General features: G+C 41.1%; 1 protein-coding gene across 1 annotated transcript in view; it reads left to right on the plus strand.

The window, feature by feature from the left end:
• The first annotated feature begins 19122 nt into the window (after positions 1-19122).
• The window catches only part of LOC141338727 (uncharacterized), a 228224-nt gene continuing 224487 nt past the window's right edge, over positions 19123-22859 (plus strand). Inside the window, exons 1-4 of the mRNA XM_073844341.1 lie at positions 19123-19181; positions 19531-19635; positions 22455-22530; positions 22631-22826. Coding sequence (XP_073700442.1) covers positions 19123-19181; positions 19531-19635; positions 22455-22530; positions 22631-22826 — 436 coding nt within the window. The remainder of the gene's footprint in view (positions 19182-19530; positions 19636-22454; positions 22531-22630; positions 22827-22859) is intronic.

Raw genomic sequence — 22859 nt, forward strand, 5'->3', positions numbered from 1 at the left:
TAAGCAGAAGTGGTGGATGTAAAGGAAGCAATAATAACATTTTGCTATCATCATGAATTACATGTTCTTATCATCATCAGAAAATAGATAATTTGTAGCATACTGGTTCACAGTTGGCATCTATCTGAAGTCCTTGCATTGATTGCATTTAATTAAATCAACATTATATTTGGTCAGTCTGATCTTGAGGCCTTAGAGATGTTAAATTGTGAAGATCTTGAGTTTTCATTAAAGGGCATGTCCGTGGTGGCCTGACAAAGTTTGATGTTTCTGCATAGACATAGAAGTGGTTATAACTTAGCCTGAAAATGTCTGATCTGCCACAAAATTCACAGGTTTGGTAAGAGTCCTGGCCTGAAGACACCTAAAGACCAATATTCAGATATTATCATAGCCCCACCTGTTGGCAGCAGGATATCTCATATATTTCACTAACTCAAACATACCAAGGTCAATCTGCACCAAACTTCATATGTTTGATAATAGTGCTGGCCTGAACACATCTACATGCCAATAATCAGTTATAGGCATAGCGCCACCAGCTGGCAGCGGCAAGTTTGGCACATTTAAATGACTTATGACATATTTTTTTCTATAATTACTGTATTAAAAGCATACTGCCCACCGTTTGCTGTTTTCCTGAAGCCACCGGTCGGCGGTGAGCCCGGGTGCGAGGGCCCGTTCATCGCTGCTCGCAGCTTTAATTTTTTTTTATTTTTTTTTTTTTTTTTTTTTCAACCTTCCGGGCACTTTTGGGGGCCTTAACATACTCAAAAACTCTTGAAAATTTGCACACCCGTCGGAATCTGCGGCCATCAGGACGCCAAAGAGGCTGGGACCCGGGCGTGGTTCAGGGCCTCTACAGCGCCCCCTGGAACACAGTTTGAAAACTTGATGTACTGCGCACACATACTTGCATGTATTGATATGAAACTCGGTACACATATAGATCTCACTGAGCCAAACAACTTTTGTACTCTATGTCACGGGCTCCACGCAACAGGAAGTGAGATATTTAGGGCTGTTTAAAAAGCGCATGCTCTGGAATTTAACGTACTCCTCCCAGGAATTCCATGGGATTGTCACCAAACTCGGTCAGCATGATCTCAAGACATTGGGGACGCTAAATTGCGAGGAGATTTTTGATATCTCGAACGGTTTGGCCGTGGCAAGGCGACAAAGTTATGGCGAGAAATGAGAAACAGGAAGTGTCTAATAACTGTTGACCACATTGCCTGATTCTGATGAAACTTCACCAGTTTGTTCGTTGTATGATGCCGATTCCATAAATGTGACTATTATGAGTCAAAGTTATAGCGCCACCAACTGGCAGCAGGAAGTGTGTCATTTTCAAAATGCTTTGATATCAGCCTCTTAATTTTACTCGATTTTCTTTAAACTTCATCAAAATCATGTCAAAACACGGCCGATAAGAATATGTAAAGGGGTCGATGATAAATCGAATGCTGTTGCCATGGCAACATGTCAAACTTTAAAATTAGATTCCTGTCTTTTCGAGGCAGTTAACATGCTTAGAATTTCATGAAACTCAACACACACATCAATATTTATGATAGTTAGACACTGGCAAAAGGTCATAAATGGGCGTGGAGCAGGCACTCTATAGCGCCATCTTTTGACAAAAGTTGGGGGGTTAGTTTTTCCTACAGTCACTAAACTCTGTACATATATTAATCTCATCAATTTGGACAACTTTCTAAATCAAACTCATTAGCTGAGACCAACAGGAAGCCGGCTATTTTGATTTGAATGTGGATTTTTGGAAAAATCAGGCTGTAAACAAATGCACACTACTTCTAAGAACAACCAGCTGTTCACACCAAACTTTTTTAACATGAAGAGAATATTCTGAAGATGTTAAATTGCGAGCGGATTTTGGATATCTTGAACGGTGTGGACGTGGTGATTTTTTAAAGATATAGTAAAAAATATTTTTATATCTTTAAAGTGCAGCATCCAAACTCTTTAAAACTTTTTTCACACATAGATCTAATCATTCTGAGCAAGTGCTGGAAATAAAAAATGTATACAAGCTTCTATGAATTAAAGAAAATTTAAAAAAAGAACTCAGAAACCTGCTGTCACTCTGGTGAATGTCTCTACTGTATGTATGTGCGTTCAGTCAGGCACAGAGAAGCTCATTATTGCAGGGGGGAGGGGGGAGAGGCAGAGAGGGTGACAGAGTAGAGAGCCATCCTACAGACCATCTTTGAACAAAATGCACATACTGTATGTAGTGTAATTACATAAATATGTCTGATCTTTGAGAGTCTGATATTTTGAGAAAATATAAAGGGTCACTAAGTCTTTCATTGTTCATTTTTTGCAGTTGTTGTTTATTTATTTTTTACTTAACTGTACCATGAACTTGTCCTATTCAGTCACATAGCAAAAGATTTTAAAAAATACAACTTTTTAGCATGATCAATTTATCTTCATTGATAGACAATATTTACATAGTGTTATTTATTGAATATAAAATCATAATAATAAAAAATTAAGACAAACTTTGACAACAAAACAAACGTTACTGTTATCTCTTCAAAACATCTGAAAACCATAATTTTAAGATCAGTTATATATATGTATCACCCCGTTAAAATACTCAACTTGATTTTTAAAGATATTTTGAAAGAATGAAGCGTTTATAGAGCACTTTATTGTGTATTGCTGTACACCCACATGAACTGTGTTCATGTTCATGTTAATTCACAGTACATAAACTTTATATGAATACTTTTTTTAGCTTAATATTAATTAACATTAATAAATGCTATTTATTTATTGGTCATGTTAACTGATATAGTTAATTTTAACAAATGAAACTGGATGGCAACATTTTATATTTTGTGTGTATGTGTCTGTGTGTTGATTTTAAAGTGTAACCCTTTCAATTCTGTAAACTTAAAATCCAAACTAGCAGATGGTTACTGTGAATGCATGTGCCAACTGGGCACCGTCTTCCTTATTGATTCTTAGTTATGACAACAATTGATTTTATACAAAAATATATTATACAAAAATTGTACAGATAGGTAACAATGACATTTAAGCAGAAGTGGTGGATATAAAGGAAGCAATAATAACATTTTGCTATCATCATGAATTACATGTTCTTATTTGTAGCATACTGGTTCACAGTTGGCATCTATCTGAAGTCCTTGCATTGATTGCATTTAATTAAATCAACATTATATTTGGTCAGTCTGATCTTGAGGCCTCAGAGATGTTAAATTGTGAAGATCTTGAGTTTTCATTAAAGGGCATGTCCGTGGTGGCCTGACAAAGTTTGATGTTTCTGCATAGACATAGAAGTGGTTATAACTTAGCCTGAAAATGTCTGATCTGCCACAAAATTCACAGGTTTGGTAAGAGTCCTGGCCTGAAGACACCTAAAGACCAATATTCAGATATTATCATAGCGCCACCTGTTGGCAGCAGGATATCTCATATATTTCACTAACTCAAACATACCAAGGTCAATCTGCACCAAACTTCATATGTTTGATAATAGTGCTGGCCTGAACACATCTACATGTCAATAATCAGTTATAGGCATAGCGCCACCAGCTGGCAGCAGCAATTTTGGCACATTTAAATGACTTATGACATATTTTTTCTATATTTACTGTATTAAAAGCATACTGCCCACCGATTGCTGTTTTCCTGAAGCCACCGGTCGGCGGTGAGCCCGGGTGCGAGGGCCCGTTCATCGCTGCTCGCAGCTTTAATTATTATTATTATTATTATTCTCCAAAATGAATCGCATTTTTGAGGGCTTAGACATACCCGAAAACTCATGAAACTTCGCACACACATCAGACCTGGCGAAAATTTACGTCTGATATGGGTTGCAGAAGTGGGTGTGGCAAAATGGCTCGATAGCGCCACCTTTACACGTTCCGCGGTGTGCGCTTTCAGTTGTGATTCACGTACATGCACGAAAATCGGTACACACATCTAGCTCACCAATACCTACAAAAAAGCCTCTTGGAGCAAAATTTGACACCCAACAGGAAGTCGGTTATTTTTAATTTTCTTAGCAAAATTTGTGTAATTTTTGCCATTTTCAGGCGTCATACTTGAACGAACTCCTCCTAGAGATTTATTCGGATCAACGGCAAATTTGGTGAGTCTAATCTAAAGCCCTTTGTGACGTTAAATTGCGAAGATCTAGAGTTTTCATCGGAGGGCGTGTCCGTGGCGGCCTGGCAAATTTCGATGCTTCGCCATGAAAAAGGAAGTTGCTATAACTCAGGCATAAAATGCCCGATCTGCCCCAAACTTCACATGTGTGATAACACTCCTGACCTGATGACATCTACATGCCCATATTCAGTTTTACTCATAGCGCCACCTGCTGGCACCAGGAAGTGTCATGCTGTACTCTGCAACAAACTCCTCCAAAAGATTTAATCAGATCAACACCAAAATCGGTCAGTCTAATAAAAAGGCTTTAGCGATGTTAAATTGCGAAGATCTTGAGTTTTCGTTGAAGGGTGTGTCCGTGGCGGCCTGGCAAATTTCGTGGTCTCGCCATGGATATAAAACTTGTTATAACTCAGCCATAAAATGTCCGATTTGCCTCAAACTTCACATGTTCGATAAGAGTCCTGGCCTGAACCAATCTGAAGGCCTATATTCTATTATAATCACAGCGCCACCTGTTGGCAATAGGAAATGACTTGTACCAAACTCCTCCTAGAGATTTAATGATATCAACATTATATTTGGTCAGTCTGATCTCGAGGCCTTAGAGATGTTAAATTGTGAAGATCTTGAGTTTTCGTTAAAGGGCGTGTCCATGGCGGCCTGACAAAGTTTGATGTTTCGCCATGGACATAAAAGTTGTTATAACTCAGCCATAAAATGTCCGATCTGCCTCAAACTTCACATGTTTGGTAAAAGTCCTGGCCTGAAGCCATCTAAAGGCCAATATACAGATATTATTATAGCGCCACCTATTGGCAGCAGGATATATCATATCTTGCACTAACTCACACATACCAAGGTCAATCTGCACCAAACTTCATATGTTTGATCAAAGTGCTGGCCTGAACACATCTACATGTCTATAATCAGTTATAGGCATAGCGCCACCAGCTGGCAGCAGGAAGTTTGGCACATTTAAGTGACTTTGATCTATTTTTCCTACATTTACTGTATTAAAAGCATACTGCCCACCGTTTGCTGTGTTCCTAAAGCCACCGGTCGGCGGTGAGCCCGTGTGCGAGGGCCCGTTCATCGCTGCTTGCAGCTTTAATTAGGGCCCGAGCACCGATGGTGTGAGGACCCTATTGGATCTGCTTCGTTTATTATTATTATTATTATTAGGGCCCGAGCACCGATGGTGTGAGGACCCTATTGGATCTGCTCCGTTTATTATTATTATTATTATTATTATTATTATTATTATTATTATTATTATTCTTCTCCAAAATGAATCGCATTTTTGAGGACTTAGACATACCCGAAAACTCATGAAACTTCGCACACACATCAGACCTGGCGAAAATTTACGTCTGATATGGGTTGCAGAAGTGGGTGTGGCAAAATGGCTCGACAGCGCCACCTTTACACGTTCCGCGGTGTGCGCATTCAGCTGTGATTCACGTACATGCACGAAAATCGGTACACACATGTAACACACCAATACCTACAAAAAAGCCTCTTGGAGCTAAATTTGACACCCAACAGGAAGTCGGTTATTTTTAATTTTCTCAACAAATTTTGTGTCATTTTTGCCATTTTCAGGCCTCGTATCTGAACGAACTCCTCCTAGAGATTTATTCGGATAAACGCCAAATTTGCTGAGTCTAATCTAAAGCCCTATGTGACGTTAAATTGTGAAGATCTAGAGTTTTCATCGGAGGGCGTGTCCGTGGCGGCCTGACAAATTTCGATGTTTCGCCATGAAAAAGGAAGTTGCTATAACTCAGGCATACAATGTCCGATCTGTCCCAAACTTCACATGTGTGATAACACTCTTGACCTGATGACATCTACATGCCAATATTCGGTTATAGTCATAGCGCCACCTGCTGGCAACAGGAAGTGTCATGCTGTACTCTACAACAAACTCCTCCTAGAGATTTATACACATCAACACCAAAATCAGTCAGTCTAATATAAAGGCCTTAATGATGTTAAATTGTGAAGATCTTGAGTTTTCGTTGAAGGGCGTGTCCGTGGCGGCCTGACAAATTTCGAGGTCTCGCCATGGATATAAAACTTGTTATAACTCAGTCATAAAATGTCCGATTTGCCTCAAACTTCACATGTTCGATAAGAGTCCTGGCCTGAAAACATCTGAAGGCCAATATTCTATTATAATCACAGCGCCACCTGTTGGCAACAGGAAATGACTTGTAGCAAACTCCTCCTAGAGATTTAATGATATCAACATTATATTTGGTCAGTCTGATCTAGAGGCCTTAGAGATGTTAAATTGCGAAGATCTTGAGTTTTCGTTAAAGGGCGTGTCTGTGGCGGCGTGACAAAGTTTGATGTTTTGCCATGGACATAGAAGTTGTTATAACTCAGCCATAAAATTTCCGATCTGCCTCAAACTACACAGGTTTGGTAAGAGTCCTGGCCTGAAGATACCTAAAGGACAATATTCAGATATTATCATAGCGCCACCTGTTGGCAGCAGGATATATCATATCTTTCACTAACTTAAACATACCAAGGCCAATCTGCACCAAACTTAATATGTTTGATAATAGTGCTGGCCTGAACACATCTAAATGCCAATAATCAGTTATAGGCATAGCGCCACCAGCTGGCAGCAGGAAATTTGGCACTTTTAAGTGACTTTGACATATTTCTCCTATTTTTACTGTATTAAAAGCATACTGCCCACCATTAGCTGTGTTCCTGAAGCCACCGGTCGGCGGTGAGCCTGTGTGCGAGGGCCCGTTCATCGCTGCTTGCAGCTTTAATTATTATTATTATTATTATTATTATTATTCTTCTCCAAAATGAATCGCATTTTAGAGGACCTAAACATGCCCGAAAACTCACAAAAATTTGCACACACATCAAACCTGGCGAAAATTTACGTCTGATATGGGTTTCAGAAGTGGGTGTGGCAAAATGGCTCGACAGCGCCACCTTTAGATGTTCAGCGGTGTGCGCTTTCAGCTGTGATTCACGTACATGCACGGAAATCGGTACACACATGTAACACACCAATACCTACAAAAAAGCCTCTTGGAGCAAAATCCGGAACCCAACAGGAAGTCGGTTAATATTAATATTCTCAACAAAATTTGTGTCATTTTTGCCATTTTCAGGCGTCGTACTTGAACGAACTCCTCCTAGAGATTTATTCCGATCAACAGCAAATTTGGTGAGTCTAATCTAAAGCCCTTTGTGACGTTAAATTGTGAAGATCTAGAGTTTTCATCGGAGGGCGTGTCCGTGGCAGCCTCGCAAATTTCGATGTTTCGCCATGAAAAAGGAAGTTGCTATAACTTAGCCATAAAATGTCCGATCTGTCCCAAACTTCACATGTGTGATAACACTCCTGACCTGAAGACATCTACATGCCCATTTTCAGTTATAGTCATAGCGCCACCTGCAGGCAACAGGAAGTGTCATGCAGTACTCTTCAACCAACTCCTCCTAGAGATTTATACAGATCAATACCAAAATAGGCCAGTCTAATATAAAGGCCTTAGCGATGTTAAATTGTGAAGATCTTGAGTTTTCGGTAAAGGGCGTGTCCGTGGCAGCCTGACAAATTTCGAGGTCTCGCCATGGATATAAAACTTGTTATAACTCAGCCATAAAATGTCCGATTTGCCTCAAACTTCACATATTCGATAAGAGTCCTGGCCTGTACACATCTGAAGGCCAATATTCTATTATAATCACAGCGCCACCTGTTGGCAACAGGAAATGACTTGTATCAAACTCCTCCTAGAGATTTAATGATATCAACATTATATTTGGTCATTCTGATCTAGAGGCTTTAGAGATGTTAAATTGCGAAGATCTTAAGTTTTCGTTAAAGGGCGTGTCTGTGGCGGCGTGACAAAGTTTGATGTTTCGCCATGGACATAGAAGTTGTTATAACTCAGCCATAAAATGTCCGATCTGCCTCAAACTACACAGGTTTGGTAAGAGTCCTGGCCTGAAGATACCTAAAGGACAATATTCAGATATTATCATAGCGCCACCTGTTGGCAGCAGGATATATCATATCTTTCACTAACTCAAACATACCAAGGCCAATCTGCACCAAACTTCATATGTTTGATAAAAGTGCTGGCCTGAACACATCTAAATGCCAATATTCAGTTATAGGCATAGCGCCACCAGCTGGCAGCAGGAAATTTGGCACTTTTAAGTGACTTTGACATATTTCTCCTATTTTTACTCTATTAAAAGCATACTGCCCACCATTAGCTGTGTTCCTGAAGCCACCGGTCGGCGGTGAGCCCGTGTGCGAGGGCCCGTTCATCGCTGCTTGCAGCTTTAATTAGGGCCCGAGCACCGATGGTGTGAGGACCCTATTGAATCTGCTCCGTTTATTATTATTATTATTATTATTATTAGGGCCCGAGCACCGATGGTGTGAGGACCCTATTGGATCTGCTCCGTTTATTATTATTATTATTATTATTCTTCTTCTTCTCCAAAATGAATCGCATTTTAGAGGACCTAAACATTCCCGAAAACTCACAAAACTTTGCACACACATCAAACCTGGCGAAAATTTACGTCTGATTAGGGTTTCAGAAGTGGGTGTGGCAAAATGGCTCCACAGCGCCACCTTTAGACGTTCAGCGGTGTGCGCTTTCAGCTGTGATTCACGTACATGCACGGAAATCGGTACACACATGTAACACACCAAAACCTACAAAAAAGCCTCTTGGAGCAAAATCCGGAACCCAACAGGAAGTCGGTTAATATTAATATTCTCAACAAAATTTGTGTCATTTTTGCCATTTTCAGGCGTCGTACTTGAACGAACTCCTCCTAGAGATTTATTCGGATCAACGCCAAATTTGCAGAGTCTATTCTAAAGCCCTTTGTGACGTTAAATTGTGAAGATCTAGAGTTTTCATCAGAGGGCGTGTCCGTGGCGGCCTCGCAAATTTCGATGTTTCGCCATGAAAAAGGAAGTTGCTATAACTCAGGCATACAATGTCCGATCTGTCCCAAACTTCTCATGTGTGATAACACTCCTGACCTGATGACATCTACATGCCCATATTCAGTTTTACTCATAGCGCCACCTGCTGGCAACAGGAAGTGTCATGCTGTACTCTGCAACAAACTCCTCCAAGAGATTTAATCAGATCAACACCAAAATTGGTCAGTCTAATAAAAAGGCTTTAGTGATGTTAAATTGTGAAGATCTTGAGTTTTCGTTGAAGGGCGTGTCCGTGGCGGCCTGACAAATTTCGAGGTCTCGCCATGGATATAAAACTTGTTATAACTCAGCCATAAAATGTCCGATTTGCCTCAAACTTCCCATGTTTGATAAGAGTCCTGGCCTGAACCAATCTGAAGGCAAATATTCTATTAAAATCACAGCGCCACCTGTTGGCATCAGGAAATGACTTGTACCAAACTCCTCCTAGAGATTTAATGATATCAACATTATATTTGGACAGTCTGATCTAGAGGCCTTAGAGATGTTAAATTGTGAAGATCTTGAGTTTTCGTTAAAGGGCGTGTCTGTGGCGGCGTGACAAAGTTTGATGTTTCGCCATAGACATATAAGTTGTTATAACTCAGCCATAAAATGTCAGATCTGCCTCAAACTTCACAGGTTTGGTAAGAGTCCTGGCCTGAAGACACCTAAAGGCCAATATTCAGATATTATCATAGCGCCACCTGTTGGCAGCAGGATATCTCATATATTTCACTAACTCAAACATACCAAGGTCAATCTGCACCAAACTTTATATGTTTGATGAAAGTGCCAGCCTGAACACATCTACATGCCAATAATCAGTTATAGGCATAGCGCCACCAGCTGGAAGCAGGAAATTTGGCACATTTAAGTGACTTTGACATATTTCTCCTATTTTTACTGTATTAAAAGCATACTACCCACCATTTGCTGTGTTCCTAAAGCCACCGGTCGGCGGTGAGCCCGTGTGCGAGGGCCCGTTCATCGCTGCTTGCAGCTTTAATTATTATTATTATTATTCTCCAAAATGAATCGCATTTTTGAGGGCTTAGACATACCCGAAAACTCATGAAACTTCGCACACACATCAGACCTGGCGAAAATTTACGTCTGATATGGGTTGCAGAAGTGGGTGTGGCAAAATGGCTCGATAGCGCCACCTTTACACGTTCCGCGGTGTGCGCTTTCAGTTGTGATTCACGTACATGCACGAAAATCGGTACACACATCTAGCTCACCAATACCTACAAAAAAGCCTCTTGGAGCAAAATTTGACACCCAACAGGAAGTCGGTTATTTTTAATTTTCTTAGCAAAATTTGTGTAATTTTTGCCATTTTCAGGCGTCATACTTGAACGAACTCCTCCTAGAGATTTATTCGGATCAACGGCAAATTTGGTGAGTCTAATCTAAAGCCCTTTGTGACGTTAAATTGCGAAGATCTAGAGTTTTCATCGGAGGGCGTGTCCGTGGCGGCCTGGCAAATTTCGATGCTTCGCCATGAAAAAGGAAGTTGCTATAACTCAGGCATAAAATGCCCGATCTGCCCCAAACTTCACATGTGTGATAACACTCCTGACCTGATGACATCTACATGCCCATATTCAGTTTTACTCATAGCGCCACCTGCTGGCACCAGGAAGTGTCATGCTGTACTCTGCAACAAACTCCTCCAAAAGATTTAATCAGATCAACACCAAAATCGGTCAGTCTAATAAAAAGGCTTTAGCGATGTTAAATTGCGAAGATCTTGAGTTTTCATTGAAGGGTGTGTCCGTGGCGGCCTGGCAAATTTCGTGGTCTCGCCATGGATATAAAACTTGTTATAACTCAGCCATAAAATGTCCGATTTGCCTCAAACTTCACATGTTCGATAAGAGTCCTGGCCTGAACCAATCTGAAGGCCTATATTCTATTATAATCACAGCGCCACCTGTTGGCAATAGGAAATGACTTGTACCAAACTCCTCCTAGAGATTTAATGATATCAACATTATATTTGGTCAGTCTGATCTCGAGGCCTTAGAGATGTTAAATTGTGAAGATCTTGAGTTTTCGTTAAAGGGCGTGTCCATGGCGGCCTGACAAAGTTTGATGTTTCGCCATGGACATAAAAGTTGTTATAACTCAGCCATAAAATGTCCGATCTGCCTCAAACTTCACATGTTTGGTAAAAGTCCTGGCCTGAAGACATCTAAAGGCCAATATACAGATATTATTATAGCGCCACCTATTGGCAGCAGGATATATCATATCTTGCACTAACTCACACATACCAAGGTCAATCTGCACCAAACTTCATATGTTTGATCAAAGTGCTGGCCTGAACACATCTACATGTCAATAATCAGTTATAGGCATAGCGCCACCAGCTGGCAGCAGGAAGTTTGGCACATTTAAGTGACTTTGATCTATTTTTCCTACATTTACTGTATTAAAAGCATACTGCCCACCGTTTGCTGTGTTCCTAAAGCCACCGGTCGGCGGTGAGCCCGTGTGCGAGGGCCCGTTCATCGCTGCTTGCAGCTTTAATTATTATTATTAGGGCCCGAGCACCGATGGTGTGAGGACCCTATTGGATCTGCTTCGTTTATTATTATTATTATTATTATTATTCTTCTCCAAAATGAATCGCATTTTTGAGGGCTTAGACATACCCGAAAACTCATGAAACTTCGCACACACATCAGACCTGGCGAAAATTTACGTCTGATATGGGTTGCAGAAGTGGGTGTGGCAAAATGGCTCGATAGCGCCACCTTTACACGTTCCGCGGTGTGCGCTTTCAGTTGTGATTCACGTACATGCACGAAAATCGGTACACACATGTAGCTCACCAATACCTACAAAAAAGCCTCTTGGAGCAAAATTTGACACCCAACAGGAAGTCGGTTATTTTTAATTTTCTTAGCAAAATTTGTGTCATTTTTGCCATTTTCAGGCGTCATACTTGAACGAACTCCTCCTAGAGATTTATTCGGATCAACGGCAAATTTGGTGAGTCTAATCTAAAGCCCTTTGTGACGTTAAATTGCGAAGATCTAGAGTTTTCATCGGAGGGCGTGTCCGTGGCGGCCTGGCAAATTTCGATGCTTCGCCATGAAAAAGGAAGTTGCTATAACTCAGGCATAAAATGCCCGATCTGCCCCAAACATTACATGTGTGATAACACTCCTGACCTGAAGACATCTACATGCCCATATTCAGTTATAGTCATAGCGCCACCTGCAGGCAACAGGAAGTGTCATGCTGTACTCTACAACCAACTCCTCCTAGAGATTTATACAGATCAACTCCAAAATCGGTCAGTCTAATATAAAGGCCTTAGCGATGTTAAATTGTAAAGATCTTAAGTTTTCGGTAAAGGGCGTGTCCGTGGCGGCCTGAGAAATTTCGAGGTCTCGCCATGGATATAAAACTTGTTATAACTCAGCCATAAAATGTCCGATTTGCCTCAAACTTCACATGTTCGATAAGAGTCCTGGCCTGAACAAATCTGAAGGCCAATATTCTATTATAATCACAGCGCCACCTGTTGGCAACAGGAAATGACTTGTAGCAAACTCCTCCTAGAGATTTAATGATATCAACTTTATATTTGCTCAGTCTGATCTAGAGGCCTTAGAGATGTTAAATTGTGAAGATCTTGAGTTTTCGTTAAAGGGCGTGTCCGTGGCGGCGTCACAAAGTTTGATGTTTCGCCATGTACATAGAAGTTGTTATAACTCAGCCATAAAATGTCCGATCTGCCTCAAACTTCACAGGTTTTGTAAGAGTCCTGGCCTGAAGACACCTAAAGGCCAATATTCAGATATTATCATAGCGCCACCTGTTGGCAGCAGGATATATCACATCTTTCACTAACTCAAACATACCAAGGTCAATCTGCACCAAACTTCATATGTTTGATGAAAGTGCCAGCCTGAACACATCTATATGCCAATAGTCAGTTATAGGCATAGCGCCACCAGCTGGTAGCAGGAAATTTGGCACATTTAAGTGACTTTGACATAATTTTTCCTATTTTTACCGGATTAAATGCATACTGCCCACCATTAGCTGTGTTCCAAAAGCCACCGGTCGGCGGTGAGCCCGTGTGCGAGGGCCCGTTCATCGCTGCTTGCAGCTTTAATTATTATTATTATTCTTCTCCAAAATGAATCGCATTTTTGAGGGCTTAGACATACCCGAAAACTCATGAAACTTTGCACACACATCAAACCTGGCGAAAATTTACGTCTGATATGGGTTTCAGAAGTGGGTGTGGCAAAATGGCTCGACAGCGCCACCTTTAGACGTTCAGCGGTGTGCGCTTTCAGCTGTGATTCACGTACATGCACGGAAATCGGTACACACATGTAACACACCAATACCTACAAAAAAGCCTCTTGGAGCAAAATCCGGAACCCAACAGGAAGTCGGTTAATATTAATATTCTCAACAAAATGTGTGTCATTTTTGCCATTTTCAGGCGTCATACTTGAACGAACTCCTCCTAGAGATTTATTCGGATCAACGCCAAATTTGCAGAGTCTAGTCTAAAGCCCTTTGTGACGTTAAATTGTGAAGATCTAGAGTTTTCGTCGGAGGGCGTGTCCATGGCGGCCTCGCAAATTTCGATGTTTCGCCATGAAAAAGGAAGTTGCTATAACTCAGGCATACAATGTCCGATCTGTCCCAAACTTCTCATGTGTGATAACACTCCTGACCTGATGACATCTACATGCCCATATTCAGTTTTACTCATAGCGCCACCTGCTGGCAACAGGAAGTGTCATGCTGTACTCTGCAACAAACTCCTCCAAGAGATTTAATCAGATCAACACCAAAATCGGTCAGTCTAATAAAAAGGCTTTAGCGATGTTAAATTGCGAAGATCTTGAGTTTTTGTTGAAGGGCGTGTCCGTGGCGGCCTGACAAATTTCGAGGTCTCGCCATGGATATAAAACTTGTTATAACTCAGCCATAAAATGTCCGATTTGCCTCAAACTTCACATATTCGATAAGAGTCCTGGCCTGAATACATCTGAAGGCCAATATTCTATTATAATCACAGCGCCACCTGTTGGCAACAGGAAATGACTTGTATCAAACTCCTCCTAGAGATTTAATGTAATCAACATTATATTTGGTCAGTCTGATCTAGAGGCCTTAGAGATGGTAAATTGCGAAGATCTTGAGTTTTCGTTAAAGGGCGTGTCTGTGGCTGCATGACAAAGTTTGATGTTTCGCCATGGACATAGAAGTTGTTATAACTCAGCCATAAAATGTCCAAACTGCCTCAAACTTCACAGGTTTGGTGAGAGTCCTGGCCTGAAGACACCTAAAGACCAATATTCAGATATTATCATAGCGCCACCTGTTGGCAGCAGGATATATCACATCTTTCACTAACTCAAACATACCAAGGTCAATCTGCACCAAACTTCATATGTTTGATGAAAGTGGTGGCCTGAACACATCTACATGTCAATAATCAGTTATAGGCATAGCGCCACCAGCTGGCAGCAGGAAATTTGGCACATTTAAGTGACTTTGACATATTTCTCCTATTTTACTGTATTAAAAGCATACTACCCACCATTTGCTGTGTTCCTAAAGCCACCGGTCGGCGGTGAGCCCGTGTGCGAGGGCCCGTTCATCGCTGCTTGCAGCTTTAATTATTATTATTATTCTTCTTCTCCGGAATGAATCGCATTTTTGAGGGCCTAAACATACCCGAAAACTCATGAAAATTTGCACACACATCAAACCTGGCGAAAATGGATGTCTGATATGGGTTTCAGAGATGGGTGTGGCAAAACGGCTCGATAGCGCCACCTTTACACATTCCGCGGTGTGCGCTTTCAGCTATGATTCACGTACATGCATGAAAATCGGTACACACATGTAGCTCACCAATACCTACAAAAAAGCCTCCTGGGACAAAATCCGAAACCCAACAGGAAGTCGGTTATTATTAATTTTCTTAGCAAAATTTGTGTCATTTTTGCCATTTTCAGGCGTGGTACTTGAACGAACTCCTCCTAGAGATTTACTCCGATCAACAGCAAATTTGGTGAGTCTAATCTAAAGCCCTTTGTGACGTTAAATTGTGAAGATCTAGAGTTTTCATCGAAGGGCGTGTCCGTGGCGGCCTCGCAAATTTCGATGTTTCGCCATGAAAAAGGAAGTTGCTATAACTTAGGCATAAAATGTCTGATCTGTCCCAAACTTCACATGTGTGATAACACTCCTGACCTGATGACATCTACATATCCATATTCAGTTATAGTCATAGCGCCACCTGCTGGCAACAGGAAGTGTCATGCTGTACTCTACAACCAACTCCTCCTAGAGATTTATACAGATCAACACCAAAATCGGTCAGTCTAATATAAAGGCCTCAGTGATGTTAAATTGTGAAGATCTTGAGTTTTCGGTAAAGGGCGTGTCCGTGGCGGCCTGACAAGTTTCGAGGTCTCGCCATGGAGATAAAACTTGTTATAACTCAGCCATAAAATGTCCGATTTGCCTCAAACTTCACATATTCGATAAGAGTCCTGGCCTGAACACATCTGGAGGCCAATATTCTATTATAATCACAGCGCCACCTGTTGGCAACAGGAAATGACTTGTATCAATCTCCTCCTAGAGATTTAATGATATCAACATTATATTTGGTCAGTCTGATCTAGAGGCCTTAGAGATGGTAAATTGCGAAGATCTTGAGTTTTCGTTAAAGGGCGTGTCTGTGGCTGCATGACAAAGTTTGATGTTTCGCCATGGACATAGAAGTTGTTATAACTCAGCCATAAAATGTCCAAACTGCCTCAAACTTCACAGGTTTGGTGAGAGTCCTGGCCTGAAGACACCTAAAGACCAATATTCAGATATTATCATAGCGCCACCTGTTGGCAGCAGGATATATCACATCTTTCACTAACTCAAACATACCAAGGTCAATCTGCACCAAACTTCATATGTTTGATGAAAGTGCCAGCCTGAACACATCTACATGCCAATAATCAGTTATAGGCATAGCGCCACCAGCTGGCAGCAGGAAATTTGGCACATTTAAGTGACTTTTACATATTTCTCCTATTTTTACTGTATTAAAAGCATACTACCCACCATTTGCTGTGTTCCTAAAGCCACCGGTCGGCGGTGAGCCCGTGTGCGAGGGCCCGTTCATCGCTGCTTGCAGCTTTAATTTCTATTATTATTCTTAGCTTTCTATATGTAAATGATACTGTAAATGCTTGACATATGCTATATGACACTGATTTTTACTGAAATGCAGTTTAAGGGTTGAATTTACCATAAAATTTATTTAGTTTCATCTTATTAATAGACTAGCCTATAAATACTATAGTATTTCACTGAGGAATGAATCATTCTCGTAATTTCATTTGTAAATGAAAACACGCTAATTTTTTATCACACATGGGCATAAATACAATCATAATGTAAAAACTGTATTGGTATAATTGTCAGGCTTTAGAAAAAATATAGCCCTAACCAGTTATTAAAATAATAATAGCCTAATAATAATAATAAATTATAAGTGACTAAGGGCTATATTTTTATATTTATTGTGTATCACTTTACCGTTCTAATTGTAGAAAATTCTGTTGTGTTCTGATTGGTTGACTGAGTCCTGATAAGAACACCTGTGGCTTCTTACTAATCAAGACTCTGTCTCAGTCTATTGCTGCGTCCCAATTCGCCTACTTATACTATGCCCTAAAAGTATGTACTCTTTTTGTGACGAAAACGTACATACTTTTGAGTATGTAGCAGAATAGTAGGCGAGCTTCGGGACATACTACTTCGTCATAACTGCTTTTTTAAAGGACGCTCTGTTGCTTAGTTACCTGAATCCTGTCACTGTTTAAACTGCCCTGTCAATCATCACAGTTAACATTATCTACATTTCCTTTAATTTAATTTCCTACCGTATTAGAGAGAAATGAAGAGGCACGTTCTTTCACGAGTCTTTCATGCCGAGAACTCTGCTTTTGTGTTTGCATAATTATGCATTTAAATGTTAATGACCAAACCTATCATTATAAAAGTTCATAATGTTGCTGCACATGAAATATAACGCGGATAACATAAAAAAAATTCTTTCATCAGGTTGCACATTGATAATTTATCACTCAAACCCCTTTCTCTCTACCTGTCCGTTGGTCACGCATATCCTCCATGTATGTAGTTTTTTAACACTTTTTATGCGTGTTTGTAGTTCTAATCGAATCCTCGTTCACCGCGCAATGTGTTGTGGGCAATATTAGCCGTTAGAGTGTGCATTGATCCGCACTTCGAATTCCGAAGTTAAGTAGTAGACCATCCGGGAATCTTTGGAATACTTTTTTGAACATACTATGATTTGGGACATACTAATTCTATTTTCGAATACTATTTAGGACGGATAGTATGCGAATTGGGACGCAGCATTTGTGTGTGAGAAGCTGACTCTCTACTCATGCATGGCCTGTGTTGTTGACAATGTAAGTTCTTTTGATTTATGGGTTTATATTGAAGTATGTTTAGTTTCTTTGATCTTTTGGATTTGTTGAAGTTAATTTTGACTATGGTTTGTGCTAAGATGTTGTGTATATTACTAATTGATTCTATTTGCTTATGGTTTATCAGAAACCAACAATTTACAGCACATGTTGCCATGGAAAATGTCTACTCCTATGTTGAGAGAATAAACTAGGAAAATGAGATTATTGACAATGAGTTTTAATGGGCTCACCATTCCGGTAGCAATAACCAAACCAGCTTCCTTATCCCTTTAAATTTTCTACACTAATATTTGCTACCATATATATTTAGCAAATACTGTAAACGGCAATTAATGGCAATAAAGATTTGACTTTATGATTGTATTTATGCCTGTGCATGATGATTTACAAATGAAAGTACGTGAATGATTCACTCGTCAATGAAACAGTATATTTAGGCTAGTCTATTAATTAGACAAAATTAAATAAAATATACAGGTGCATCTCAGTAAATTAGAATGTTTCAGTATTCAACTCAAATTGTCAAACTCGTGTATTAAATAAATTCAATGCACACAGACAAGTAGTTTAAGTCTTTGGTTCTTTTAATTGTGATAATTTGGCTCACATTTAATAAAAGCCCACCAATTCATCTCAACAAATTAGAATACTTCATAAAACCAATAAAAAATACATTTAGTGAGTTGTTGGCCTTCTGGAAAGTATGTTCATTTAAAGTGAGTCCCTTTATTTTTTTCCTTTGTTTCATTTCAAATAATTGCAAAGTAAGATATGTCCAAAATAAAGGGATTACAATATGCAACATTATTAAAAGAAGTTAACTGTATCGCATGTCTGACCTCTCCAAATGATGAAGATATGGTCTATATTTGTTAAGAGAAAAAAATAATTATTTTTACATGGAAAAGGCTGAAGGGGCCTTTGTTGGATCTATGGCCAAATGGTTAGAAGCCAGGTGAAGTGCTTGGTTGTCCAGTTGGTGGCGGTGATGCACTAAAGCTGTCTGACAACTTTGGCTTGAAATTTCTCCAAGATGAAATCGTATCATGTGACAAACAACAATCGTGAAGGATTGCACAGGTGTGTTTAACAGCGCTCATAAATCGAATTATTTTAAAAACTTCTAGATTCTATTCCTGCTGCACAAAACCGTCTAAACTGCAACATGTAAGTTTGAATATTTCCATGATTACAGTTATTTGGGGAAATTGAGAAGTGATCTGAAGTGAGGATGATACCATTTAGTAACATTTCATGTCATAATTTTTGTTTTTATATTGCTCGTTTTTTAACTCAACATTTGTCGTTTGTTTTAATTATTCATCATCATTTCTTCCTCTGAACTATCACGATATTGACCTCAGGGACACATTGTCATGTCCAGCATCTGATTGTCTTCAGCAACACAAAGATCCCATTGAGCTGTTTAGATGCAGTATGTCAGAGGAACGAGAAAACGACTCTCCGTCCGAGATGAGTCTCTCACAGAAACAGAGGTAAGCCAGACCCTGTGGCAGATCGTTTTGCTTTAAAATGTTCCCTGCATTGCTCACTGTATTTGCATTTTTTACTAAATACAGAGCTCTCTAATTTAGTTCTTACTAGTAAAAATGCAATTACACAGCTGTCTAAATTCAGTTCTTACTCATAATATATCCAGTTCAGAGCTCTACAATTATAATTTTACTAGTAAAAGCTTCTATGTATTAGATGCAAAACAAATTTGAAATTACACCCATCCAAATCCCTGTTGCGGTGCTAAACTTGACAATAATAAAATAAGAAGTAATAACATTTTCATTGTATCAGAATGACCATAAGAGTCTGTTCTTTTTTTGTCATTAGTGTAAAATCAGGTTCACATGTGTTCAGCTCTGTGTCTGTTAAGAGTGACCAGTCAAAAGAAGAAGGACCAGGCTTCAGTGAGGAAAAAACATCATCTACCAAAAGGTATTTCTGGTACTGCTTAGTGTTGGTCACTGTTACGGGTGCGTGCAGGAGTTGACGAGACGGACGACAGGAATTACCAAATACAATATATTTAATATAAATCTTCGACAGGAACAAGGCAGGAACAAGTCAGGAACATCACACACATCTATTCAACCAAAAGGACCGACAGGGAACTGAAATCAAAGACAGACTTTTAAAGACAGACTAATCAATAAACACAGGTGACACAGATGACTAATAATTACAAGGACAGGTGCAGGGAATCACAATGACGAAGGGCTAAACCAAATGACAGATCAACGGGGGGAAGACAAATGGGAAAAACTAATGACAAGACAGACAGAACTGTGACATTACGCCCCCCTCCGGAAAGGCGCGTCCTCGCGCCGTAGAAAAAACAAAAACAGACAAGAGGGGCGGATAACCAGAAAACAGAGTCAATGAGGGCGGGGGCTTCGGCGGAGGACGCAACCCCGGAAGGGGGACAAAAACAAGAGTCCATGTGACAAAAAAGACAGTCCAAGGGGGCGACGACGGTGGGAGGAGCCAGGGAAGACACAGGAGGGACCTGAAGCAGGAGAACAGGACCCAGATCGCAGCCAGGATGACGGCCCACGGAGGAGCCGACGGAGGGAGGAGCCATGGTGGAGGACGGACCGCCGACTCCGTGGGGCCGACCGACAGAGGCAGAGCAGCTGGCAGAGGAACCCGAGGCGGAGATGGAGAGCCGAAGATCCAGGGCGACACCGCGGATCCGGAGGGCCAAGGCGGAACGGGCTCTGGCGGCCGAGGCGGAGACGGAGTCCCGGAGATCCGCGGCGGAGCCGGAGCGACAGAGGATGGAGGCTGTGCCCGCAGGAAGGAGGAGTCCCAAGGAGCCGGTGGGACGGCGTGACGAGGCGCAGCCGGAGGAGCAGAGTCCTGAGGATCCGATGGGGTGACGACTGACCAGGGCGGAGCCGGAAAGACGATGGAGCCCGGTGGAGCTGGTGGACCGACGGGCGACGGTGGAGAGGAGGGCGCTGAGAGCCGTGGTGGAGCCGCAGGGTCGGAGGACCGAGGTGGAGGTCTGGATTCGGAGGCTGGAGGCGGAGCTGAGGGAACCTCCAGCCTTGCCACCGAAGTGAGCAGGCATCCCTGCGGCGAGCCCACTGCAGAGATGGTGGGCTGAGGGTGAGCAAGGGGACTGACTGCGGACTTGGGGAACTTAGGACAGCTGGGCGGAACCAGCGGGAACTCAGGGCGGCTGGGCGGAACCAGCGGGAACTCAGGGCGGCTGGGCGGAACCAGCGGGAACTCAGGGCGGCTGGGCGGAACCAGCGGGGACCAGGCAGATTCGGACAGATGAGGGCGGGTGGGAGGGAAGTCAATGCGCGTCAGTGGCTCAGAGAAAAAGTCTATTAAATCCGGCGTGTCAATATCCACAGTCTCAGAAACAAAGTCAATTAAGTCCCCAGAGATATCCAGCTCACCCCCAGCGGAGTTGCAGTGGGCAGGGCTCTCCATTTCCCTCCCTAGCTCCACGTCGCAATCCACCGTCAGAGATGTAGAATCCGACTCACGCACCTGATCAGCCGGAGAGGACTCTGGCTCTGTCGCTCGCGGCTCTAGTCCTGCATCCGCGGTGCGCTCGGGTTCCAGCTCTGCATGTCGGGGCGATGGTTGGCTGCTCTCTGGGTTGTGAGCGGGGCTGACGTCCTCCTCGATGAAATCGACAGTCCAGGAAGATCCATTGGACGCCAGCACCCACTCGACGAATCCGGCAAAGCTCTCTCGAGGACCCTCCCCGGACAGCTGCGTCTTGATGTTGTCATTAAGTCCGTGGTGGAAGAACGTGCACAAGCAGCTGTCCGGGTAGTGAGTTGATGGAACGAGGGACAGAAAGTCTCTGGTGTGGTCCTCGAGAGAGCGTCTCCCCTGCTTCAGGAGAATGATGGCAACGTTGGGGTCATCCATGAGGGAAAAAATATAAAACAAACACTGATACAAAAACGAAAAAATAAACGCAGGGAAAGACGCCAGGTAAACTGTAGTTGGTCGGTCCTTATGTTACGGGTGCGTGCAGGAGTTGACGAGACGGACGACAGGAATTACCAAATACAATATATTTAATATAAATCTTCGACAGGAACAAGGCAGGAACAAGTCAGGAACATCACACACATCTATTCAACCAAAAGGACCGACAGGGAACTGAAATCAAAGACAGACTTTTAAAGACAGACTAATCAATAAACACAGGTGACACAGATGACTAATAATTACAAGGACAGGTGCAGGGAATCACAATGACGAAGGGCTAAACCAAATGACAGATCAACGGGGGGAAGACAAATGGGAAAAACTAATGACAAGACAGACAGAACTGTGACAGTCACACATAGACTGTTAGAAATATATAACAGATTATATATTTTATTTTCTTAACTAATTTTCACAAGGATATTCATTCATGATCTACAAAAATATTTTGATGTGATTTATAATTATGTATTTTTTTTTTGTTGTAATAATCATTTAATTTTGGTCCATGCACTTAACTGCTGCACAGCATATATATAAATAAATATAAACAATAACAAAAAACAATTCTCATTAGACTATAACTATTGTGATTATAGTGTTATTGATCAGCCCCATGCATGATGTTTGCTTCTGGGACAGACAATACTACAATAAAAGACCATTTTTACTAAAATGTGCATTTAAATAGATCCTGACAGCATGAACTTAAACAGAGTTGAACTTTTTTCTGCAAATTATTTCTCTAATATTTTTTTTCTAAAAGTGAGGTTTATTATTTTATTTGCTAACAGGCTTCAATATGACGCGTTCGATTCAGATTTCCGAACTAACAGGAATTTCACAGACAAGCTCCGAGGGATCTTCCAGGTAAGAAAACACATTTTCAGTAATATTTTATTTATAACAAACAAATAGGATAAATAGTTTAGACCAAATATAGATGTAGATTTTTTTTTTCTGTTTGTAGGATCTTGAGAACAAAATAATTGTATTTCTAAAGAATGAATTGGAAAAATTTAAGAAAATATTACAAAAAGAGAACTTGGAGTACTTTGTGACGGACTTTAATGAGAACAGATGCAGTATTAAAGAAGCAGCTCTTGATTTCACACTCTACTTCCTGAGAGAGATGAAGCAAGATGAAGCTGCTGATACTCTAGAAGGTAAGAGATTCATGACCATCTGTCAGATTGACA

The sequence above is a fragment of the Garra rufa genome, chromosome 7, assembly GCF_049309525.1.
Source record: "Garra rufa chromosome 7, GarRuf1.0, whole genome shotgun sequence".
In the NCBI taxonomy this organism is placed as follows: Eukaryota; Metazoa; Chordata; class Actinopteri; order Cypriniformes; family Cyprinidae; genus Garra; species Garra rufa.